Here is a 26,682-nt window from a genome sequence, read left to right on the forward strand (position 1 = left end):
GTGAGCATTGATATTGAAGGCTCTTCCTCTTCCTTTCTCTGGTCCTTTCTTGTTTGGACATTCATTTCTAAAATGCCCCTTTTGACCGCACTCCTAATACGTCTTCACGGAACCATCATTAGTAGTAGGAGGATTTGCAGTACCAGTAGTCTTTGACCAGTAGTTCTTAGTCAGGTGCCCTATTTTCTTGCACTTTTCATAGGTCACAGTATATCTTCCCTCATGGTGTCTCTCACACCTTGAATAGTAAGGAGCCTTTCCTTGATACCCCTTTCCAGAAACTTCCTGCTTTTTGGATGATTAGGAGTTAGAATTTCCAGTCCACTTCCTCTTATTATCCCCAGACTTCACCTCAGCAGCAGTCCGTTGAGTAATTTGATCCATGAGATCATTTGCCATATTAATGGTCTCTTGCAAAGTTTGGGGTTTGGAAGCATGAACACTAGCTTGAATGTTTTCAGAGAGACCCTTAACATAACGGTTGATTTTCTTCCTTTCAGTTGGGACCATTCCCGGACACAGCAGAATCAATTCCAAATAGCGGTTGGTGTAAGTAGCAAGATCAGTCCCAATAACCTTTAGATCCCATAACTCAGCCTCCATCTTCTTAACTTCATTATCGGGACAATACTCAGCAGTCATACGGGTTTTGATGTCTTCCCAAGGGATGGCATGAGCAGCCTTGAGACCCATAGGTTGGGCAATAGAATTCCACCAGGTCAAGGCCTTACCTTCTAGTGTGGAAGTAGCAAACTTTACCCAGTTAGCTTGAGCACAGTTACTAATACTAAACACTGACTCCATCTTCTCGATCCAATGGGTTAGACCCACTGGTCCTTCAGTGCCTTTGAATGGTAGTGGCTTACAAGCCATAAACTCCTTGTAAGTGCAGTTTTGTCTCGTGTTCGAGCCTCCAGGCATATTAGCCAATGCAGCGGAGACACCTTCATTGATAAGTGCTCGGAGTTCTTCAGGACTTTAAGTTTATCTTCCAGACATTGTTCTTCAAACAATAAATACAGAGTTAGCATCCTTAGATATGTAAGCATATTGTCAAATAGTCGGAGTAATTTCTTCATTCGGAGGAGATCCTAGTAGCTCGATGAATGGTTAGGACTTTCGTCCTCGGAGTCGGAGAGAATGATGGGGTTAGCTTTTGACATGTTATCTAAAAGAAAATGAGTAAATCTAGAGTAACAAGTAAGTAAGGCAACTTATAATCGTCTAGTTATAGATTAGGCTTATTAATGTATCCTATAGGCAGACACACTAATGCATCCTAATTCCCTATAACCAGAGCTCTGATATCAAATGTAATACCCCGTCAAAATATGGCCTTAACGTGCTGTATTACCAGAGGTCAAAGTCTGATCGATGCAAGCTATATGCAACGTGTGATGACCCGAAATTTTTTGACTTATTTAAACCAATTCTCTATACGATTTATTATTTTAACACGCTAAACAAAGTCTGTTAGATTGAGTCTCAAAATTTTAGAACTGTTTCATATATACAATTACCTTTGATTACTCTCGACGATTCATGAACAATTATATGTATGTATATATATATATGTACAAGTAAAAATGACTTTCCTACAGCAAAACCTTATTTGCTACAGTAAAACACTATTTGCTACAGTAAACACTATTTGCTACAGTGAAACCGTATTTTGCTACAGTGCTACAGTGAAAACGACTTTGCTACAGTGATTTGCTACAGTAAACACTATTTGCTACAGTAGCACTATTTGATGTCGACGAACTAGCAAACAAAAACAGAAAAGGCGGCCATGCGATCGCATGGCAAAAACACTGAAAACTCATGCGATCGCATGAGCTACAGTAAACGGAAAAGTAATATAAATACGCCTGTTTTGCTCGACGAATTATCTCATAATTTTTCTTCAGTAATAAAAATTTATATTTAAATTATAATTATAATTTTAAATTTAAGTTTAATAATAATAAGGTATATTCGAGGGTATTTTAATTCGGGTTTTAAACCACTTTAAGCTAAGGAAATATTGGGTATTGTTCGGGGTATTGTTCTTGAATCCAAGGCCAACCATACAGTCGTCTACCATCATTAGGTCTACGCAATTTGCATACAATATTGAGTCTCAATATTGAACTGTGAGTTTATAGTCTCCCTTTTTAAATGCTTTAAATATTTTTGGGCTGAGAATATATGCAATTTATTTTAAACGCGATAAGACACAAGTACATACTAAATTCTACACTGAGTTAAACCGAAAATCCCTTAGCTTTGGTAACTAGTAGCTGCCAGTACATAGGATATGGACTGGTGGGCGCGAATAATTGTATATGGATCCATAGGGCTTGACATCCCCGTCCGAGCTAGAGCGCTAGCCTTTTAACGGACGTATGTTATTTGAGTTTAAGACACGTTGGTTTGCGTGTATTAAAACGAATAGGGTAATTATCACTATAGCGTTAAGTTTAGTTACCAGGGTGCTCTGTTACGTAGAATCTATTGATAAACTTTTGATGAAATCTTGTGGTCTATCTTTATATATGTTTATGACTCGAGCAATTAAACCTATAACTCACCAACATTCGTGTTGACTTTTTAGCATGTTTTATTCTCAGGTCCTTAGAATGCTTCCGCTGTGATGTGCTTGTTGCCTGCATGGAGTCTCTCATGCTTTGTACAAATTTTATTGCATTCAAAATAAAACTGCGTTGTGTAATAAATAATTGGACTGTGATGTCAACCTGTAAATTAAAGACTTATGTATTTCGGGGTTTTGCTTATACCTAAGCACTCGCCCACATGTTTACAACTTTCTATGTTTAGAAAGTCACTTATTTTAATGAATGCAACATTTTATCAAAACGTATCATATAGAGGTCAAAACCTCACTGTGGAATCAATGATTAATGTGCCGCGTCAATAGCGATTTTGACGGGTCGTTACACAACATTTTAAAAACAATAGTGGCATTTTATTCAAAAACTAAACGCTTACAATACTTAAAGAAAAACCAACCAAGTACTAATCAAAACCAAATGTATTTAAAATGAAAAGACATAATGCCACTATCAAAGTTTAAATAAATCTTCAATCCAAATGCATGACCTCTACTGCCTTACTAGCTAGAGCGGAAGCATTCCCTAATTACCTGAGAATAAACATGTAAAAACGTCAACACAAAGGTTGAGTGAATCATAGGTTTTAGTAGTATAAAGTGTAGAGTATAGACAACAAGATTTGTTTGTTTGCATGCTTTGCCGGCATCTTTAAAATATAAAATGATTCTATAAGTTTGAGCACCCAGTAACTAAGCCTTAACGTTTGTTTAGTACCCCTGTTGTTACGTACACCTAACCAAAATGTACCACCTCAAATAGTATACGCCCGTTAAGTTTAGGTTAGTTTCTAACCCGGACGGACGGGGATGTCAAGCCCTATAGATCCATATACACCTATTTGCGCCCACCAGTTCCTAAACTGGTAGTTACTAGTTACCAAAGCTAAGGAATTTTCGGTTATAACTCAGCATAGAATGTAAGTTTAGCACTTGTGTCTACTTGTAAAACAGAAAGAAAGAAAAAAAGACATGTATTCTCACCCCGAAAACAGTTTATAAAATAGTTAAAAAGTTGGGGCTATGACTCACCTTATGAGCACAGTAAACAGTATGATAGAAAATACCAGCGGTAGTCCAAAGTTGTCAACCTATCATCATTAGGGTTTAAGTTAGTTGGATCATCATGGTCATCATTATCATCGTTTTCATTATAGTTATATGTTTGATATATATCTTCATATATATTACCGATGTTCCTTTCAAAAAGTTTCCAATGTTAACTACTCCCACAGTTTAGATGTTGCATAACTCAAACGATTCTCGTTGCTATCAAGTAAGTCAATGGACAGCCAGATGTAAACGGGGTCCAGGTCTCTTAATCCGACTTTAAGTCGTGACATTCGAGATCCACAACCTTATCCCAAACTGGCATCCTAGACACCATCCATGACCGTAAGTAGCGGTGAGTCTCGTGAAAGTCATACGTTATATGTTTGTGATTTTTAATTCCACGTATGTTCTAGTGAGTATAGGAATACATCACTTGTTTATTTCTGTTTTCGATATATATTATATTACCCTTTAATAATATTTAAGTCACGTTATAATTTCTTTATATTATTTCTTTTCATATATATATATATTTACACACATACACATATACTTCTAATTATGTAGTACGTATATATGTATCTACATCTATACATGCGTGCACTCATGTATACATGTATATCTACATATACGCATAAACATAATCTTCCATATATATCTATATGTTTTATATATACACAATATCACATCCATATTAGGGTTTTACAAATCAAATATTTTCAAGTTATAATACACCATCCTTATCATATTATCAAAATCATAATACTTTTATTCATATCCAAATTACCATTCAATATTATGTTTCAAGTATTTATCTTTAAAGTTCATGTCGTTCACCAACTTTTAATCCATCTAGTTTATTCATGTTCTTAGCTATCATGGTTAACATTCATATTTATCATCTTTATATTATCCATATTATTATTTGTAACCTCGTTAATCTCTTTAAGTTCATATTATAGTTAATCACCATATTATTAAGTTTAATTATATTCATACATGTATATTTGTAATCATCATGTTCATAATCTTTTTATGTTATCTATAAGTATATTATAATTCATAATCTTCATAGTCTTCATATTAATATGCATATTAAAAATTTTAAATTCTATATATATTCATCACAACATGTTTATAATCATAACTTATATACTTATTCATCAACTTTTATTATTAACCATCTTCATGTGTTTATTTATTTTCATGTTTATAATCATAAACTAATAACATAAGAATTTAGACAAAATAAAAAGTATAATTAGTTTATAGTTTTTAGGGATACCTCAAGTGTATTAAGGCAAGAAAAAGAGAGTGTTTTGATGGTGACAGGAAAACCGAACAGCAGCAGCGAAACAGGAGAGAAAAAAATGCAGCAAAAAGTGGTGATTTCGGGTGTTGTTTGGGTTGCGGACAGCAGCCAAACAGCAGGGGCAGCAGCTGCAGTGATGGTGGCGGTTTGTGGGGGTGTTCGGCAGTCGGACAACCGCAAAAAGAAGCTGCAGGAGGTGGCGGTTGGGCTGCAGAAAATAGGCAGCAGGTGGCGGTTGAACGGCTACTGCAAACAGCCTTCTAGCGGCGGTGGTGGTGGCGGATTACCGCAGCAGATAGGGGCGGAGATGGGGCGGTTTGTAGTGGCCGAAGGTGGTGGTGATGGTGGCCTTGGGGCTGCCGAAAATTAGAGAGGGAGAGGAGAATTTTGGGAGCTTTTTGAGAGGTGAATTGTGAATGAGGAATGGGTGAGTCTAGGGGTGTTTATATAGGGTAGCAATTAGAGGTGAGTTAGGATTAGTATGAGATTAGAATTAGGCTTTAGAAGTTTTAAGAAGGTTATGACTCTTTGGTTTAGGATAAAGCTTCAAGTGTTTGAGTACGATTAGGACTTCATTAGATTATTCTAGATTTAGAATTAGATAATTACATTTAATTAATTTGTTCCATTTATTTATTTATTTATTTATTTTGCCAAAAATATATATATTTTCGTTTTTTTATATATATATATATATATATATATATATATATATATATATATATATATATATATATATATATATATATATATATATATATATATATATATATTAATTTTACAAATATACATCCGAGTCCTTGTACATTTTATTCGCGTTAGTCCTTCGTTAAATTTTTATTGATGATGACGAGCCATGATCGTTAGTTTAGGTAACCTCGTTACCCATTCCATTACTTTCATTAGTTTCGATTTTCTAACCGAACATGTTTGAGTTGGACTACCTAAGTTTCAAGTTCGTTCGTATAAAAATAATCGAAAAAGTTGGGGTGTTATATACGATAATAATGTCCCCACATCGTCCTGATACGATAATAATCAATACGTGTCATTTTCGTTTCTTGAATATCAAGAAACATCACCTTATTAGTATTGCACAAACCTTTAATCCAAATATGTTTTCTTCTCTTTTTACTACCACATATATTTAGGGATAATACCTTCATTGGAAACGATAAAATTTATCCCTAGATTTGAGTAACTTGAAAAAAGCTCTTTCACAGTCTTGTTCTTTGTAACCCAATTTAATCCCCAAATCAACCATTTTTCTCAGTTCATGTTGATAAGAGAAACCAGGAGAGTGCTCGATTACAGATTCGTATCCAGGTGGCTTGCTTGGTCCAGATGATTGAGTATCAGACATATTATCAGCTATAGGCTGATAATCATCCAAATCATGAAGTGCACCAATTTGTTCATGTATATCTTGAGGGTCCTCATTATTATCATAATCTTTTTCATCATGTATATTTTCGTGAACAAAGTCGTCGTTATCTTCAACTGGTGGATCATACAGTTTAATACGCCATGAACCAAATTCTTGGATGTGTACAATATATTTGATACCCCTTATCATCACTGACTTGTTAACTGAAATGTGATTTTTGGTTTTCGTAGATATACACAATCTGCTCAAGCTTGAAGTTTTTGACTTGTCATTCTCAAAGAAAAAGAACTTGCCCACCGAGTTTGCAACCTTCATATAGGCTTTTGAATTCCAGGCAACAAATGGCAAACCAGAAATTTCGATCCATGCCATCCGTTCATCTACCACAAACTCATCCATATAAGGTTTTACAACCGAAAAGAGAGAAGTTAATGATTTATTGGATCTGAAAGAATTGCATGACTCTTCAGTAGGAAATCGTAGGCATAGCCATTGACCACCAATATGAGATATATCCAAGTTGTTGAAGCCTTCTTCCATAAAAATTCGATGAATGTTACTGATAGATACCACATCATTGATTTTAACAATACACACTTTTAAACAATTGTCCGTATGGCATAAATCCTCCTCTTCAAGAGTGAGTTGATCTGTTGTAACCACATCTGTTGCAGGCCTTGGTGGTTTGTTTCCTTTAACCACTGATGAGTATGATGTATCATGATTAATATTGTTGTGTTCCTTAATGTTCTTAGTGTTAACCATATTATTCACAAAGTTAGATGACTTTTCTTGTTGTGAAATCACAGGTTTATACATTTTTCGCTGGAATTTGGCAACAGAGAAGATCAAACAAAGTCGTCGACCCATATAGTTGAGAGTAATCTAGCAAATCTCTCTTTGTCAGTAACATCCCTGAACCGAACAAAACCAAAGCGGTTACTATTTTTTGCTTTCTTGAGAGGAATGAAAGATTCCACAATTGTGCCATAGGATTCACAAAGAAACCATAGACTTTTTGCATCAATGTGGTCTGGGATCTTGTGAACATAGAACGAAGTAACATTTTCTTTTTGTGTAGTATTAGTATGAAAGGTTTTGTTGGTGTCCAATTTATTGGATTTTCGAATGACATGGTACCAACCATCTTTGTTACAATGTATGAATCGATTACCACCCATGATCTAGAAGATCAAGAGCAATAATATGATGAATTGAGATCGGATCTTCTAAATTCAGCCGCAAACATCTTAAACAGTTATATACATCATAATATATTTACTCATTAAATCAGAAAAATATCAATCTACTAATTTACTTTTACAATACAAATTGAATCAACAAAAATTGAATCATATATATAAACAGTCCATCTATTTGTATAATAACGAACAAATCCTTGTTCATTTATTTCCTAACGTACATCGCAAACAAAATAGCACGTGACTGATGTACTGAACAATTGCACTCACTAACATATATATCTTCCCTTATACTGCTAGACAAATTACGATCCACCAAACTCAGTTATCGTTAAAATTTGCGGGACTCAGCAAAATCTAGATGGGAAAAGTGTGTAATAATAAGGTTATTGAGGACTAATTGAATGCAAATAATGTCCATTGTTGCTCCAGTTTCAACAGTTGAAGCCTACTCCACAAATTTAAATTCGTTTAGATCATTATAGTTATGTATGTATATTGTTTCACTTCTTTGGTTCATGATATGTCTCATGTTGATCATGACATTGTAATCTTTTATGTAGTTGTTTGTTAAAATTTATGCCCATAAAAAAAAGAAGTAATACGGAGTAATAATAACATTATATATGAGTATCATTACTAGATGGACCACAACAATTCAAACCTCTCTAAATCAATTTTTTAAAATGTTTGTAAAAGTAAATTAGTAGAAGCCGATGTTAGCGGCTGCCGTACCGGTGCCGTTGGGTAGACCGTGGTCCATTTTGCTGTGTAATTACATTCATCAACATGCTGGTGGGGCCTGAATTTAAAAAAAATGTTTTCTAGCCGTTACCACCTCCAACGTTCACTTTTTATTTTTTTATTTATTTCAAACTTATATATCATCTATACATCTATATATACACACACGCGTACAAACACTTCAATACATACTACACCAACAACAATTCAAACACTTCAAACACAATCTACAAACACCAAAACATTATCTTCATCAAAATGTCTTCATAAAAAAAAACTTTCAAACAAAAACAAACACCCGAAACATCGGATGTCGATCTTGATATGTGGAATACACTTCTATAAAATACCGCGCAACACAATATTGTCATTCTGAGACCCGCATCATCTTCTATCCCCCAACAACATTTCACCCGGCCACAAAATTTCGGTTACGGCTTCGGAGGTCCACAAAATTTCGGTTTTGGGGGTTACGGACCTCCACAAGGCGGTTTGGAGGTTACGGACCTCCACAAGGCGGTTTCGAAATCCCCACCAACAACATGTTAACCCTCCGTCAGAAGGTTCACAACCTGATATTGATGCGGTTCAAGAAACTCAATTTGATACCGAAGAAGTTGAAGAAACAAAAACACCCAAGTCGCGTGGAAAGAAAAATGGGCAAAGGTTATGTGGTCCGATGATGAATGTTGAATTTTAGCAGAGTGTTGGGCGCGAGCTTCTGAAAACAAAATTATCGGGAACTCGCAAACAACCAGAACATCTTGGTCCACCGTCCGAGAGGAGTACAACAGTTTGGTTATCGAGCCTCGCCGACAAGATCAATTAACGGGAAAGTGGAGTAAGATGTGTAAAGACATCAAGATCTTCATTGGAATTTAGGAAAAGCTAAAAAAACATTGGAAAAGTGGAGAGAATGACGCGGATCTTATGAAACATGCGAAAAAAAGGTTTCAAACTTCAAACGACTAGGACATTCACATACGAAGATGCTTGCAATAGTATAAAAGATTGTCCTCAATTTTTAACTTATGAAGGCTTCAAAAACAATCGCGTCAAACCCGACTCAATTAATCTTGAAGATCCTGACCCAACACCGACACCGACCACGAATGTACCAAACTTAGAGCCTTTCTTCTGAGGAGATCCTATCCTTCGTCCTCGAGGTCGTGATAGTTCAAAAAGTGCTAAAAGTTCCGGTTCTTCAGATGCGGCTTCTTGGCTTTCTTCGGATGAGGCTCGAGCTCATGTTATTGATTCATCCATAGCTACAAGGCACACTATGGAGGAGTTACGAAAAGAAGCACAAATGCGTACGAAGTTCGATGGTTTAAGACTTTTATCTCAAGAAGTTTCTACCAACATTCCTCCGGACCAATATGATTTGGTCTTGAAATATCAGAGCTAGCTCACCAAAAAGTACTTAGCGGAGTACATGTCCGACGACGATGAAGGATAAATTATGTATTGTTTTTTAATTATATATTGTTTTTAATTATGTATTGTTTTTAATTATATCTTTTTAATTTTTAGCTTTTAATTATGTATATTTTTTTTAATTGTACCTTTTTTAATGTAATGTGTGTTTTTATTTAATGATAATTTCTATTTTATTAAATTCGTTAAAAAAAGGTTTAAAAAATTTAAACAACTAAATATAATAATTACAATAATAGTAATAATAATAGTAATAAATAAGAATAATAAAATAATTAATATTAGAAGTAGGGTTAATGTGGTGGGTGTGATGGATGTTAGTGAATGTGGTTGGGAATTTAGTTGAAAGAAGCTGCTGAGGTTGCGTTGATGTGTCCCATTTCAAGTTCGCAAACAACGAAAATGAATCATGGTCCTGGAAATTGCAAGGAAACGATTACTTTACCACCTACACCCTTACCAAACTTATCGACGCTAAGCTTCTACATAGTGATTCTGGTTCGGCTGAAACTCTTCGCAATCCGATGCTTCCCTCGAAAGTTGGACTTTTTATTTGGAGAGCAAAACATAATGGAATCCCGGTCCATTAGGAGCTTGATAAATGTGGGATTGATCTTGATTCGGTTCTATGTCCGGTATGTCAAAATAATATCGAGAGGGTGGAACGTGTTCTCCTACATTGTCCCTTAGCAAAAGATGTGTGGACCCGTGTACTTAATTGGTGGAAGCCAGGCAGATCGAACTTCTCTGGGTTGGATGACCTCTTCGTATGCAATCGTATTTCTTCGGTTCCTTCGTCCAACTCCACTCTTTGGCAAGCAATCGAGTGGGTAAGCGGCTATACCCTTTGGAATATTAGAAGCCTCGCCTTATTCAAAAACAAGAAAAGTAATGGCCCAATGTTACTAAATGAAATCCAATGCAAATCATTCCAATGGATATCAAGGAGATCAAGGAAAATATCACTTAATTGGAACCATTGGCTTACAAATCCAAGCATTCATGATCACGGCTAATGCTTCTTCGGATCGCTTGTCCTCGCTATTTTTAGACTCTCTGTTTTGTTTACTTCGTTATGTAATCTTTGATTTTATTTAGCATGTCCTTCGCATGTTATTACAATTGGTTTCTTTCTTAATAAAATGTTGCTTGCCTTTCAAAAAAAGAAAAAAAAAAGATAAATATGTTAAATATAAATATTAAGAAAGGATGTTTAGATATGTAAATATGTGATTATTAAAGTTATGATTAGTATATATATATATATATATATATATATATATATATATATATATATATATATATATATATATATATATATATATATATATATATATATATATATATATATATATATATATATATATATATAGGGTATTCAAATGAGAACATTCTCATATTAAAATTTGGTGAGCACGCTTTTACACCACTCATTTTATTAAAGAAATTTAAATAAATATTTATCGTAAAAATATTGAAAGGGTATCGTGGAATTAAAATAACGGTTTTAAGGGATACATTTGTAAATTACATGTTAAAACCTCCATCCAAAGCCCACTTCTCACGCCCTATTTTACTAACCTATAACCATTTCTCATCCAATCAGTTAAGATGCCAAACTGAATATGCCACTCATAACAATTGACAGTACCAATACCAATGTGATCATAAGATTTTTAATTGATCATTTAATCTTGATCCACTACGACATATAAATATGAGGTTTCAAAATTAAAGGGATGCATAGTTTCACATGTGTATATAAATATTAGGCTGCATATTTTCATGGATGTACATAGATATTAGAATGCATACTTTCAGATGTACCTAAATATTAGGGTACATATAATATTGATGATACCAATTGGTTTAATGTTTAAAAGGTTTATTATTTCATAAAAATCAAGAATGAACATCCACTTTCCTATGATTTTTTCCTTCGTGGGACTCATGACAAGAATATCCGTTGAATAAATTAGTGAAACAAATGTGTATTAGTGGAATTAAGAGATGCATGTGTATCAATTATTTTCGTTTGTTTTGTCCGATGCATGTTTGTACAATAACCGGCAGTTAGTATGAATATGAGGACATGCAAGTCACAGAGATTGAGATTGGGTGATTGTGGTTTTGGTTATGTTCGCTGGCGATTCCCCGAAGGTAACAGTCAGGAGACTGTTTTACGCCACCGAAGCAAATGGTATAACATGATTGTGTTATTATGTGTGTATGGATTGAATGTGGAATGTTTCCTGCATTCTTTACCATTTATAAGTGGGATGGAACGGCTTTCTATAACAGATCGCTAGTTCCCAATGTTTTTGGATCAGTAGTTGACTTTCCCTTTTGGTAATCCTGCAGAGGAAAGTGAGCTTGTCCCCTTTCCTTTGTGGTACAGGGGCGTGCACCAAACTAGGAATAGTTTCGCTAGTCTTGACTTTGTAATTGACCGAGGTTTTGTGGGCTCTAAGCTCACTGTTGTTGCTCTGACTCCATGACCTCGTTCACTGTAGCTGAAGTTTCCTTCGTTCCATATATTGGAGCCATATCTTCCGAAGCAAACTTTGAAGCTGATAAACGGGCCGGAGGTGGGGTACACTATCAAGCCCCCCAGTTTAATTTTACGAAGCGTTAATATCCACATATGAGCTTCGTTAAGTTAAACTTAATAATAATTACTTTTTCTGCATTGATTTGACAATTAACTGCGGCGTTTAATACTTTTGTCTCTGAAATTACCTTTTTGCCCTTAATGAGAGAATCTCGCCTGTCTTGAAGTGGAGGGTACGATCGTCCAATGGCTTGCGGTTATCGAGGGTGCTCTGCAGTTTGATTTGACAGCCGACCTTCTCTTTCCCTTAAGGTTTTAACCTTTCCTCTTCTCCCTCTTATTTGTGCTTAATTTCCATTCAAACTTTCACTTTTCTGGAAACCTTTCTTCTTCGCATACTAAGGTACTCTCAATTTCTTCTTACGTTTTTCTTTTTTGTTTATTATTACCATGTCTAAACGTGGTATTAAGGCCTCTTGTAGCGATGTTAATCCCTCCTTGCTGTCGTATCTGATTGAGATGCTTGGTTTGAAATCTGGTGATATCGTTATTTCGGCTAGCGATAAGCACATCTTGAATCCTCCTAAGGGTTACATTGGCGTGTATACCCAATTGTTTACCGAGTGTAACGTTAGGGTTCCTTTTTCTTCTTTCCTCCTCAGTGTTTTTAGACCACTTTAAAGTGAATATTTCTGTTTTTCATCCTTTGGCTGTGAAAAAGGTTATGGCTTTTGAGGTAATGTGTAGGGCTTATGGTGGTGAACCTTCTGTTGATCTTTTTCGCCGCTTCTTTCACACTGGTGATACCAGTGATTGGGTTACTGTTCAAAAACGGAAGAGTAGGAGAGGTGCTCCTCCTCCTGTTTATTGCTTTGCTTCCCAATTTCCTGATGTTCGTAATTGGAAGTGTTCCTTCGTTTTTCTGAAAAAATCCTTTCTGCATCTGAAAGATTATCCTTTCGTTTCTGATTCTGAGAGGGCGTTTGTTCCTTAGGAATACAAGGATCCTATCCCTTTTGTTCCTGAAGATGATGCTTTGTTTAGGAGGATTTGTAACCATCCCATCATACCTTCTACTTACCCAGATGCTATTATGTTTAAGTTAGGGATGGCACCTGAATGGGAGGAGGGTACTGTTACTCCCGTGTTCTTTTATGGGGAGCAGGGTATGTTTCGTTTTTGTTTTTGTGTATCATTGGTTGCCTCTCTAACTGCTTACATTTTTCTGTTTTGCTTTTGACAGAGATGTCTTTGAGAAATGTTGTCAAGGCCCAAGGGTTGAATGAGTATACTTAGATCAACTGTTGTTAAGGATCTTGGATCCCCTACTTGTTCTGGTTTTTTGGAGATATCCAGTAAGCCAAAGGCTGATCATGTCGAAGTGAGTTCGTCGAAGGTCAATACTAAAGAAAAATCAAAGCGAGTGGAAGCTCCTATTGATGTAGATACTCAAGATGACCAACCTCTTGCATCCCTTGCACCTAGAGTTGGGGCCAGGGTGGCACAGCGTCACAAAGCTAAAGGTGTGATGAAGCGGAAGTCCCATCCTGATGTTACTTCTGTGAAAAAGCAAAAGTTTGGCCAGCTTCAAGACGAAGCAAGTGATGACATTGTTACTGCTAACCCTTTGTTTGGTATGCTTTACTTCAGCTTTTGCTTTGTTGGATCTTTCTTGCTTGTTATTTATTTCTTTGTTTGTTTGTAGGTCTGCCTGTGTATTCTGAAGTTCCTGCTCCAAATAACTGCTTTGATCTCATTGATAGTCTCGTTCTTGATAACTGAGGGAATTCCTTTGCTGATGATATGAAAAGTTTTCATGATGCCTACTCTGTTATCAACTTTCAAGCTGTTTCTATGGGTCATATTGCTTCTTCCCTCTTACAGAAGCGTATTGCTGAGCTTGAATCTCTGAGAGAGCATCATATTTCTATGGCTGAGATGCTTAAGATGCTTGAGAAGTAGATATTAATGGCTCCTATCTATGAAGAGGATTTGAAGGCTGCTCGTGATGAAATAGCAAGTTTACAGAAGCAGGTTAAGGTGGGCGAGGTTCAGAAAATTGCCATTGCTGACGAGTTAAAAGACTACAAGAAGTGTTGTGAGGTATTGAAGTCTGATTATTCTCAAGTTGTTTCTCAGGTTATTCCCCATGCCTGTCAGCAATTACTGAAAAATGCAGATTTTGGGCAACTTTTTGGTAACGTAGTGTTAGCTTCTAAAGTTCAGGCCAGGTGTGAAGTGATAGGACATTTGGCGTCTAAGGGAGTTGTGCAGCTTGCTGACTTTGCCGATTATACTAACCAGGGAAAGGCGATGGTTGACTCTGCTTTTAATGAGCTTGAGCAAGCTGATTTTGATTACGTCAAGACCATCTCAGCCAAGATTGATGCTAAACCAAGTGAGCTTTTGAAAACTCTTGCTACTGTTATGCCTGCGGTTCATGAAGATGATGAAGAAACTCTCCTTGAGGTTCCTGAAGCTATGGGGGAGTCTGGAAAGGTTGATGCTCCCATTAGTTAGTTGCTATTTGTAATCGTTTGAAATAATTATCTTCTTTTGTTTGGCCTAGGTGCCTGGGCTTTATTGCCCTTTTGAACAATGGTCATGTATGACATAACTCTTAGTTCGTTTAATTTTAGCATGCTTTTATTTATGTGTTACCATGGATTTTTATCCTGCTTGGATGGGTAAAAACTCTCTACCTTGCAGGATGGTGGTGCAGTGATCACTTTTAAGGAAAACTTGTTTCCTTACGTCGAGTGTGTCGAAGCATATTTTGCTTCGTTGCTCGATATATTGTGGATTATGACAGGGTTATTTTGCTTGCCTGCTATCATTTTTCTCACATAATGCTCCGTATGGAACTTTAATTTTGTTAAGACATTAATTTATCAAAAGTAGTTGAGAAATTCATTAAGTCTAGTGTAGGAAGTTTATAGACTTCGACTACCAATATTGCATCTTTCAACTACATGTTACAAAATAAAAAGTACAAGACTTCTAATGATAAAACTTCTTAAGGTTGGTTGCATTCCATGCCCTTGGTATTGGTTTACCAGTTGTTGTTTCCAGCTTGTAGGAGCCTTTTCCCAATACTTGTGCAATCACATAGGGGCCTTCCCAATTTTCCTTCGTATTCCACCTTGCTTGCACTGTTTAGTCTTAGGACATATTCTCCTACTTTGAAAGTTGAGGGCTTTACTCTTTTGTTGTAGTACCCTTCAATCATTCTTTTGTATGAGGCTTCTCGAATCACAGCTGCTTCTCTTCTCTCTTCAAGCAGATCCAAGTTAACTCGAAGGTTTTCTTCGTTGTTTTTATTGTTCACTGTTCTTTCTGTTAGCACTTGTATTTTTTGCGGGGAGAACGGCTTTTGTTCCATATGCAAGGCTGTAGGGGGTTTCACCATTGCTTCGTTTTGGATTTGTTCTATGTGCCCACAACACCAGGGGAAGCTCATCGACCCACACCATTCTGCATTTACCCAAACATTTATCTATCCCTTTGATTATGTCTCGGTTTGTTACCTCCACCTGTCCATTTCCTTGGGGATGATATACCGAGGTGAAGCTTTACTGGATTTTCAATTGTTTGCAGAATTTTGGGAATATTCCTTCTGCGAATTGTTTCCCATTGTCTGATACTATTTCCTGGGGGATTCCGAACCTGCATACAATGTGTTCCCAGACTAATTTCTCTATCTGCTTACCGGTGATTGCTGCCAACGGTTTTGCTTCGGCCAACTTGGTGAAGTAATCAATTGCTACTAGTAGGAATCTTGGGCTTCCTGGTGTATCACTGATGGGTCCGACTATGTCTATTCCCCATTTCACAAACGGCCACGCAGATGTGACAGAGATTAGTTCTTTCTTGGGCAGCCTTGGGACATTTGAGTGGATTTGACAAGACTCACAAGTTTGCAGTACCATCGTGGTGTCATGGTGCATTGTAGGCCAATAGTATCCTAGTCTCATGATTTTGGCGACTACGGACCTTAGACCTGCGTGTAAACCACATATCTCTTTGTGCATCTCTTGGATTATGATAGTTGCTTGCTTTGGCCCTACACATCGAAGCCATGGGGTGAGAAAGGATCTTCGGTATACTGCTCCGTTCATCATTTTGTACGAAGGTGCCTTTATCCTTATCTTCCTTGCTTCATTTCTATCCTCTGGTAGTTTCCCTGTCTCGAGATATGCTTGTAGCGGAGTCATCCATGTCACCTCATCTTCTTGTATGAGGTCATTGACTTCTTCTTCTAAGATTGATTTCTTTTTTAGCACCTCCACCAAGACTTCTTTTGCAAAGTGCTCAAATGTTAGCGAAGCGAGTTTGCTCAGTGCGTCTGCCTTCTTATTTTAACTTCTTCGAACATGCTCTATGTTGAAACTCTTGAAGCTTTCGATCAGTTCTTTTGCTTTTGACAAGTACTGTTGGATGGTGGGTTGCTTTGCTTCAAAGGTGCCCTTGATCTGGTTGCACACTAGCTGTGAGTCAACGAAGGCTCGGAGATGAAGGATTTTCAATTCCTTCGCCATTCTCAACCCTACTAGTAGAGCTTCGTACTCTGCTTCGTTGTTGGTTGTATCAAATTCGAAACGGAATGCATAAGTGAACTCTTTTCCTTCGGGATTTACTAACATTAGACCAGCACCTGATCCATCAGAACTTGATGCATCATCGGTGTACAACTTCCACTCTTCATTTTCGATCTTTGGGGTGATGACTTGGGTTGAGTTCTTCGTGTCTTCTTCATTTACACTATCTGTTTCGGCGATGAAATCTGCTAGAACTTGTCCTTTGATTGCATGCCTGACTCGAAACTCAATGTCATGTTCTCCTAACTCAATGGCCCATTTGGCCATTCTCCCCAATTTTTCTGGTTTTGAGAGCACTTGCCTGATTGGTTTGTTAGTAAGCACCACTATCTGATGTGCTTGGAAGTACCTTCGGAGTTTCCTAGCTGTGTGGACGAGTGCTAGAGTGAGCTTCTCTAGTTCTGGATAATTTAGCTCAGCTCCTTGAAGTACTCGACCAACAAAGTATATTGGTACTTGTGTTTTCTCTCGTTCGATGACCAATACTGTGCTGATGCACTCTTTCGAGGCAGCCAAGTATATGAAGAGTGTTTCTCCTTCGGGTGAGGTTTAGGTAGGGAGTTTGGCCATGTATTCCTTCATTTCAACGAATGCCTTCTCCGCTTCTTCGTTCCAGACAAATTTTTTTTCCCAAGCATCCATTTAGAATTTTGAAAAAGGGTAGTTGTTTCTCTGGTCCCCTTGATACGAATCTACTGAGCGACGCTAGCTTCCCATTTAGGCTCTGCATGTCTTTTATGGTTGCTGGAGTTTGGAGCTGTTTTAATTTGTCCACCTTTTCTGGATTTGCCTGGATCCCCTTTCTGGTGATGTAATACCCAAGAAATTTTCCTTCTTCAACTCCGAAGGAACATTTCTTCGGGTTAAGCTTCATGTTTATCGCCCGGAGCTTATCAAAAGTTTCCTGGATATCCTCTATTAAATTCTCCTCCTTCCGACTTTTGATTACCATTACGGGATTAGCGACCCACGAGGGATATTTTGCTTCGCGAATTATTCCTTCTTTTAACAGGCCTTCTACTTCTTTACAAGGCGCTTCGTCCCTCTCCGGTGCTAAATTTCGCTTTTTCTGATGCACTGGTTCGAGGTGTTTGTGCTCATTGAGCCGATGCTCCGTTACGAAGGGCGACCCTTGCACATTGTGTAGTGACCCAAACTTTTCCATGTTTATATATATTAAATGAAATTAATATTTATTTGATTAAGTGTTTCCAACATGTTAAGCAATCAAACTTGTTAAGACTTGATTAATTGAAATAGGTTTTATATAGACAATTGACCACCCAAGTTGACCGGTGATTCACGAACGTTAAAACTTGTAAAAACTATATGATGTCATATATATATATATATATATATAGTTAACATGGTATTATGATAAGTAAACATATCATTAAGTATATTAACAATGAACTACATATGTAAAAACAAGACTACTAACTTAATGATTTCGAAACGAGACATATATGTAACGATTATCGTTGTAACGACATTTAATTGCATATATATCATATTAAGATATATTAATATATCATAATATCATGATAATGTAATAATTTAACATCTCATTTGATATAATAAACAATGGGTTAACAACACTTAACAGGATCGTTAACCTAAAGGCTTCAAAACAACATTTACATGTAACGACTAACGATGACTTAACGACTCAGTTGAAGTGTATATACATGTAGTGTTTTAATATGTATTTATACACTTTTGAAAGACTTCAAGACACTTATCAAAATACTTTTACTTAACAAAAATGCTTACAATTACATCCTCGTTCAGTTTCATCAACAATTCTACTCGTATGCACCCGTATTCGTACTCGTACAATACACATTTTTTAGATGTATGTACTATTGGTATATACACTCTAATTATTAGCTCTTAGCAGCCCATGTGAGTCACCTAAAACATGTGGGAACCATCATTTGGCAACTAGCATGAAATATCTCATAAAATTACAAAAATATTAGTAATCATTCATGACTTATTTACATGTAAACAAAATTACACATCCTTTATATCTAATCCATATACCAACGACCAAAAACACCTACAAACACTTTCATTCATCAATTTTCTTCATCAAATTGATAACTCTCAAGTTCTATCTTCAAGTTCTAAGTGTTCTTCATAAATTCTATAAGTTCTAGTTTCATAAAATCAAGAATACTTTCAAGTTTGCTAGCTTACTTCCAATCTTGTAAAGTGATCATCCAACCTCAAGAAATCTTTCTTATTTACAGTAAGATATCTTTCTAATACAAGGTAATACTCATATTCAAACTTTGATTCAATTTCTATAACTATAACAATCTTATTTCGAGTGGAAATCTTACTTGAACTTATTTTCGTGTCATGATTCTGCTTCAAGAACTTTCAAGCCATCCAAGGATCCTTTGAAGCTAGATATATTTTTCTCATTTCCAGTAGGTTTATCCACAAAACCTAAGGTATTAATAATGTTCATAACATCATTCGATTCATATATATAAAACTACCTTATTCGAAGGTTTAAACTTGTAATCACTAGAACATAGTTTAGTTAATTCTAAACTTGTTCGCAAACGAAAGTTAATCCTTCTAAATTGACTTTTAAAATCAACTAAACACATGTTATATATCTATATGATATGCTAACTTAATGATTTAAAACCTGAAAACACGAAAAATACCGTAAAACTAGATATACGCCGTCGTAGTAACACCGCGGGCTGTTTTGGGTTAGTTAATTAAAAACTATGATAAACTTTGATTTAAAAGTTGTTCTTCTGGTAAAATGATTTTTCTTATGAACATGAAACTATATCCAAAAATCATGATTAAAGTCAAAGTGGAAGTATGTTTTCCAAAATGGTCATCTAGACGTCGTTCTTTCGACTGAAATGATTACCTTTACAAAAATGACTTGTAACCTGTATTTCTGACTATAAACTTATACTTTTTCTGTATAGATTCATAAACTTAAGTTTAATATGAAACCATAACAATTGGATTCACTCAAAACGGATTTAAAACGAAGAAGTTATGGATAAAACAAGATTGGATATTTTTACTTGTTGTAGCTACGTGAAAATTGGTAACAAATCTATACAAATCATATTCTAGCTAACTTATATTGTATTATACATGTATTCTAATATATTATGTAATCTTGGGATACCATAGACACGTATGCAAATGTTTTAACATATCATATCGACCCATCTATATATATTATTTGGAACAACCATAGACACTCTATATGCAGTAATGTTGGAGTTAGCTATATAGGGTTGAGGTTGATTCTAAAAATATATATACTTTGAGTTGTGATCTAGCCTGAGACGTGTATACACTGGGTTGTGGATTGGGTCAAGATAATATATATCAGTTTATTTCTGTACATCTAACTATGGACAACTAGTTGTAGGTTACTAACGAGGACAGCTGACTGAAAATATTTAAAACATTAAAACGTTTAAAAAAAATGTTGTAAATTTATTTTGAACATACTTTGATATATATGTACATATTTGTTATAGGTTTGTGAATCGACCAGTGGCCAAGTCTTACTTCCCGACGAAGTAAAAATCTGTGAAAGTGAGTTATAGTCCCACTTTTAAAATCTAATATTTTGGGATGAGTATACATGCAGCTTTATAAATGTTTTACAAAATAGACACAACTACGCAAAACTACATTCTATGGTTGGATTATTAAACCGAATATCGCCCTTCAAGTCTGGTAGCCTAAGAATTAGGGAAGTGGCCCCTAATTGACGCGAATCCTAAAGATAGATCTATTGGGCTTAACAACCCCCATTCAGGTTATGGATGGTTTAGTACTTCGAGATTATTATACAGACGAGAGGTTCTATTTTGGGGATATTCTATGCATTATGTTAACGTCGGTTACCAGGTGTTCAACATATGAATGATTTTTATCTCTATGCAGTTTGCGAAATGCCTGATAAGAGATGTGTTATAAAAATGAAATCCTATGGTCTATTATTATGATTTAATAATATGTAGGTTAAACCTATAACTCACCAACAATTTTATTGATGTTTTAAGCATGTTTATTCTCAGGTGATTATTAAGAGCTTCCGCTGTTGCATACTAAATTAAGGACAAGATTTAGAGTCCATGCTTGTATAATATTGTTTAAAAACTGCATTTGAAGACTTATGTTGATGTGTAATATTATTGTAAACCATTATGTAATGGTCGTGTGAAAAATGCTATATTTTAGATTATCATTATTTGATAATCGTCGTAATATTTTAAAGGTTATGGTTTGTTTTAAAATCGAATGCAGTCTTTGAAAAACGTCTCATATAGAGGTCAAAACCTCGCGACGAAATCAATTAATATGGAACGTTTATAATCAATATGATTGGGACATTTCAGTTAGTATCCGAGCGTTGGTCTTAGAGAACCAGAAATTTGTATTAGTGTGTCTTATCGAGTTTGTTAGGATACATTAGTAAGTCTGGACTTCGACCGTTTTTTCTTTAAAAACGATTGCTTAACACTTTTGTTGGAAACTATATATTATTAACATGTAAATATTATGTGATATATTAACCTCTTAATGTGTTTGATATTGTGTGATAGATGTATACCACTAGTACAAATCCCATCGACTCACCTAATAATAATGAAGAGTCGAATATAATTTGGGAAGATTCACAAATTCCCGAAGAGGAACCGGAAGAAGAGGAACCAGAAGAAGAGGAATCAGAAGAGGAGGAACCGAAAGAAGAAGAGGTTCCGGAAGAAGAAATATTGATACCTATAGTAAATCGATTAAATAAAAGAAAATCCCCAACCAACGGACCAAAGTTAATAATGGTCAATGGTGTTTCCGCAGAGGAAGCAAAATATTGGGAAGATTATCAATTTTCCGATGAATCGAATCCCGATGAGGATTCCGATGATGTTATAGAAATTACCTCGACCCAATTTAATAAAGCGAAAGAAAATAATAAGGGAAAAGGTATAAAAATAGAGAAACCCGATTCCAACCCCGATGAACTTTATATGTATTGGCAACATCCGTATTTTCTAAAATGTAAAAATGACCCGGGAACCTCTAAACCACCAGGTTTTTCTAAACCATTGTGGAAAACGACAGCTCGTATTAGGGGAGCATCATATATCCCTAGGAAATTAGCAAAACGAACCAAGTCCGAAGAAGAAGAAACGAGTGAGTTGGATTAAAGAGTTGTAATCATGTTGTGTAATATATGTAATATAGTGTGCTTGTACTTTTATGTTCTATGTAAAAATTTCTTGTATTGTTTGTTAATTATCTTTTACGAATCTAATCATTGTCTATTTTACAGTATAAAAACAAAATGGACGTTAAGGGTAGACAACCGAATATTTTAGAAGACCTACCAGAGGATATGATTGAGGAAATCTTGTCTAGAGTCGGTCAGAATTCATCAGCACATTTAGTTATGGCGAAATTAACTTGTCAAACATTTGAAAGACTTTCCAGAAATGCCTTAGTTTATAAAAGGCTTTCCTTTGATAGGTGGGGTGTATCACATTGGGGAGACCGTAAGTTACGCCGTGTTTTCTTTAAAGCGTTAAATGCGAGGAACCCAAATGCAATTTTATGCTACGGGTTAAGAACCTATTTTGACTCAACATATCCCAACATAGGATTTCGTGAGTTAGAAAGAGCTTATAACATGCAACATAAAGAAGCATGTTATGCTTACGGGTTAATAATGTTCGCTTCTCATCAAATTGAGAAAAAGAACATTGGGTTGCAACTTTTAAATAAAACATTCCCACAAGTGATGGACTCAGTAGTTGAGATGAGAAACAAGGTTTTTAGATTATTACGGGGCTGTTGGACATTACGAAACCCTCGTCCTTTTGATGACATTACAACATGCTGTCTTGTCAACGGTTACAATGGTTATGTTCCACAAGACCAAGGATGGGAAGTAGTCATAGTAAAACCAGAATGCATGACTTGTTTCTGGACGTATGAATTACGTGTCTTTATTGCCTTTATTGAACGACTTGCGTATTAACTAGAATTGTCTTCGCAACTGTTTTATATCAGAGTTTTTATGTGCTATATTTCATGCTATATGTAAAATAGTGGTATTGTAAGTTTGCAAAATATTGTATAAAAGTTTGAATGTGAAATATTATTATAATCAGTTTTCATATAGAATTGTAGTAGTTAAATTGTATGTTAGCTACTAAGTATGAACTTAACGGGTAGGTATTACCCGAATTAAAACTTATAAAACGCTAATATGAAGAAAAAGCTTTTATAAATGAGTTCATATTATGCTACGGAATACTATTGACTACTCTTAATATTCTATATGATTAACTTAATTCTTTTGGCTATTTTTGAAGGAAATGGCACCGACTACTCGTCAGAAGTTGAACATGAGTGAGGAAGACTTCCGTGCTTTCCTTGCAGCAAATATAGCCGCAGTACAGGCTGCAATGCAAAACAACAATAACTCAGGGTCTAGCAGTGGAGTTAACTCCATAAGAAACCGTGTAGGATGCTCCTACAAGGCTTTCACTCTCTGTAAACCTCTGGAATTCGATGGAACTGAAGGACCAGTCGGACTGAAACGATGGACCGAAAAGGTCGAATCTGTGTTTGCTATAAGCAAATGTGCTGAGGAAGATAAGGTTGTAGTGACCCGAATAATTTCGACTAATTTTAAACCAAACTCTCAATACGATCTTATATCTTTGACACGATAAGCAAAGTCTGTTAGGTTGAATCTCAAAAATTTTGAATTGTTTCATATATTCAATTGACCTTCGACTGCTCTCGACAATTCACGAACAACTATTTATAAATAGATACATATATATATGTGTATGTATATAAATACTACTTGAAAATATATATAAAATAATATTTGTTTAAAAATATATAATATATATTTATGTGATAAAACGTGTTATTTAAAACTGATTATATATAGAGAGAGAGTAAATGGAAAATGAATGATTACGAGCTTAATTGGCAAATGTCGGTAACACTCGGTTGATGTTTTGTTAGTTTAATATAGATATTGTATGTGTTCATGAAGGATTGAAATAATAGTTGAACGGTAAATCGATTACGAGGATTTTAGATTTGTTAAAAATATTTTTTACCTTTTTAAGTTAAATATTAGTACTCCGTACACATAAATTAGAACAGAAAATAAATAATTATCAAACCTTTTTTATCAGGTTTCAAACAGGTAATGAGTGAAATAATTAAATATATTTAATCTAAAAATTTGGGATTTTTTTTAGGAACACTTTTATACATTAACTGTTTAGCAATAGACACGATATCGCTCCGTTAGAAAAGTATCTGTGGGGTTAGTCGGCTGCTAACTGCTCCTCCCATTCATTGAATATCTTCTTGGTACTGTTTTCAATCACACTTTCAATTATTAAAGAGTGTATCATGTATTATTATTATATTCATTATTTATATTTATTATCTATTTATTTAAACGTCTATATCTATATATATTTTCTACATATGGATTTAGAAGATAAAACCTCTTCACACAATTGTGAACATCCCTGCAACCATCACCCTTACCATGTCGACCACCACCATCTTTGGCCACCATCTCCGTCGGCCACCGCCACCCTTACACACCATCGAAACCCATTCAAGCTCGCCACCACTGGACACCATAACAACCCACCATAACCTCCACAATCACGATGACTGCCTTCACCCAACAATCACCGTATCACTACCACGAAGACCGGCCACCACAACCTCCACCATCCCCTCTCATTCTCATATATTTTTTTTTTTGTTAAAATATTTACAAAACACCACTTATTTGTACAGCTATATTATGAACCTGTCACCACCATTGTACATGAAACACCACCACCATCTTGATCCCCCATCCTCAACCACGTCAACCTCAACCACCATCTTACACTCCACCACCACCAATCACCACCATATTATTTATTTCTGATGAAACTACAATCGAATCACCACCAACAAGACTACACCACTATCCGCTGTTATTATCTCGTTCTCGTTCCTGTTGGTCGTAAACTTCAACAACCCATCAACCATTAAAACACCATCAACCAAATCGTCTGATATTGTTCACTAATTCTAATCGAAGGACTGCAGCTAATGTTGATGTTCTATTTTCCAAACGATATCAAAGAAGTGGTGATAACCATGATGAATGTTAAGTCGACGATGGTACTGTGTTATATATATATATATATATATATATATATATATATATATATATATATATATATATATATATATATATATATATATATATATATATATATATATATATTTTCTTTTCCTTTCTTTTTAGTATGGTGATGAGAGGTTACATAAATAATAAAGATATGATGATGATGTATGATAATAATAAGCGTCAATAAAGATGCGATGATAATAGATGATGATGTTGTAGTTAAGGTGAATGATGATGATTAGATGAAAACAACCGATAGGTTATATATAAGCGGGTGCGACAAATTTCAGAAAAATATAAATGCTCGAGTGATTAAGATGGTGGCTGGTATTCGCAAGGTCTCAAGTTAGATTCTGACTTGAAGCATTTTTTTTGTTGTTGTTAAACTACAACAACTTGGGCTAAGTAAATAGGTTAGTTAATCTTGGGTTGTGGAAATGTTAATTGGGCCGTTAATTGTTGATTGGGTTTGTAAATCGGTAGATGGGCCACGAACTGGTTGATTGGGCCGAAGATTTGGCCCAATTATAAGGAAAAACGAGTATTAAACATCTGGATGGCGTTATAATCAGAAAAGCAGAAAATGGTTGAATGGTTTAGGGGTGTTTAGGTTAACGAGAGGTCATGGGTTCGAAACTTGTCTAAGGCATTCTTTTTAGAGAAAAACCTTTTAAAGGTAGTTCAAGTGTTATTGTTTTTATGGTTATTATTATTAATTTTAGTATTAGTATCACTTAATAAACACTAGAATTATTATGATTAAAATGAGTATTATTATTAATATTAATATTATCATGAGTATTATTATTATATAAATATTTAAAATCATTATCATAAGTAGCATAAAAAAATGTATATCTTTCAGTTAGTATAATTATTAACATTAATATCTTTATTAGTAATATTGGGTATTATAATTTTTATTATTTTTACCAATATCAATATAATTTTAGTATTATTATTACCATTTTTTTTACAAACAAATGATATATATATATATATATATATATATATATATATATATATATATATATATATATATATATATATATATATATATATATATATATATATAGTTCAGATAACATAACAAAGTTAATATTTTTACATTTTATATATATATATATATATATATATATATATATATATATATATATATATATATATATATATATATATATATATTTCAGATAACATAACAAAGTTAATATTTTTACATTATAAGATGAAAATAAGTTATTAATATAAAAATTATATCATTAATAATAACAGTTAAATTTGTTCGATTACGATTATATATATATATATATATATATATATATATATATATATATATATATATATATATATATATATTAATATATATACAAATGATATAGGTTCGTGAATCCGAGGTCAATCCTGCATTGTTCAGTTCGACGTATGAATATTTTTACTACAAAATATTGAATTGTGAGTTTCATTCTCCCTTTTTACTCTTTACGTTTTTGGGCTGAGAATACATGCAAATGCTTTATTAACTGTTTTACAATAATTATTTGCGTGAGTTTCATT

General features: G+C 34.8%; 1 protein-coding gene across 1 annotated transcript; it reads right to left on the reverse strand.

Moving 5' to 3' along the window:
- Positions 1 to 16,655: 16,655 nt before the first annotated feature.
- LOC139868570 (uncharacterized) lies at positions 16,656 to 17,162 on the reverse strand. The gene has a single exon (XM_071856905.1). The coding sequence runs from the start codon at positions 17,160 to 17,162 to the stop codon at positions 16,656 to 16,658; it is 507 nt and encodes a 168-aa protein (XP_071713006.1).
- Between the last annotated feature and the right edge of the window lie 9,520 nt (positions 17,163 to 26,682).

The sequence above is a fragment of the Rutidosis leptorrhynchoides genome, chromosome 9 (assembly GCF_046630445.1).
Source record: "Rutidosis leptorrhynchoides isolate AG116_Rl617_1_P2 chromosome 9, CSIRO_AGI_Rlap_v1, whole genome shotgun sequence".
Classification (NCBI taxonomy): domain Eukaryota; kingdom Viridiplantae; phylum Streptophyta; class Magnoliopsida; order Asterales; family Asteraceae; genus Rutidosis; species Rutidosis leptorrhynchoides.

Bases quoted from the DNA above. Each gene is read 5' to 3' on its own strand.
- LOC139868570 (XM_071856905.1), bottom strand. From the start codon at position 17,162: ATGGCCAAATGGGCCATTGAGTTAGGAGAACATGACATTGAGTTTCGA.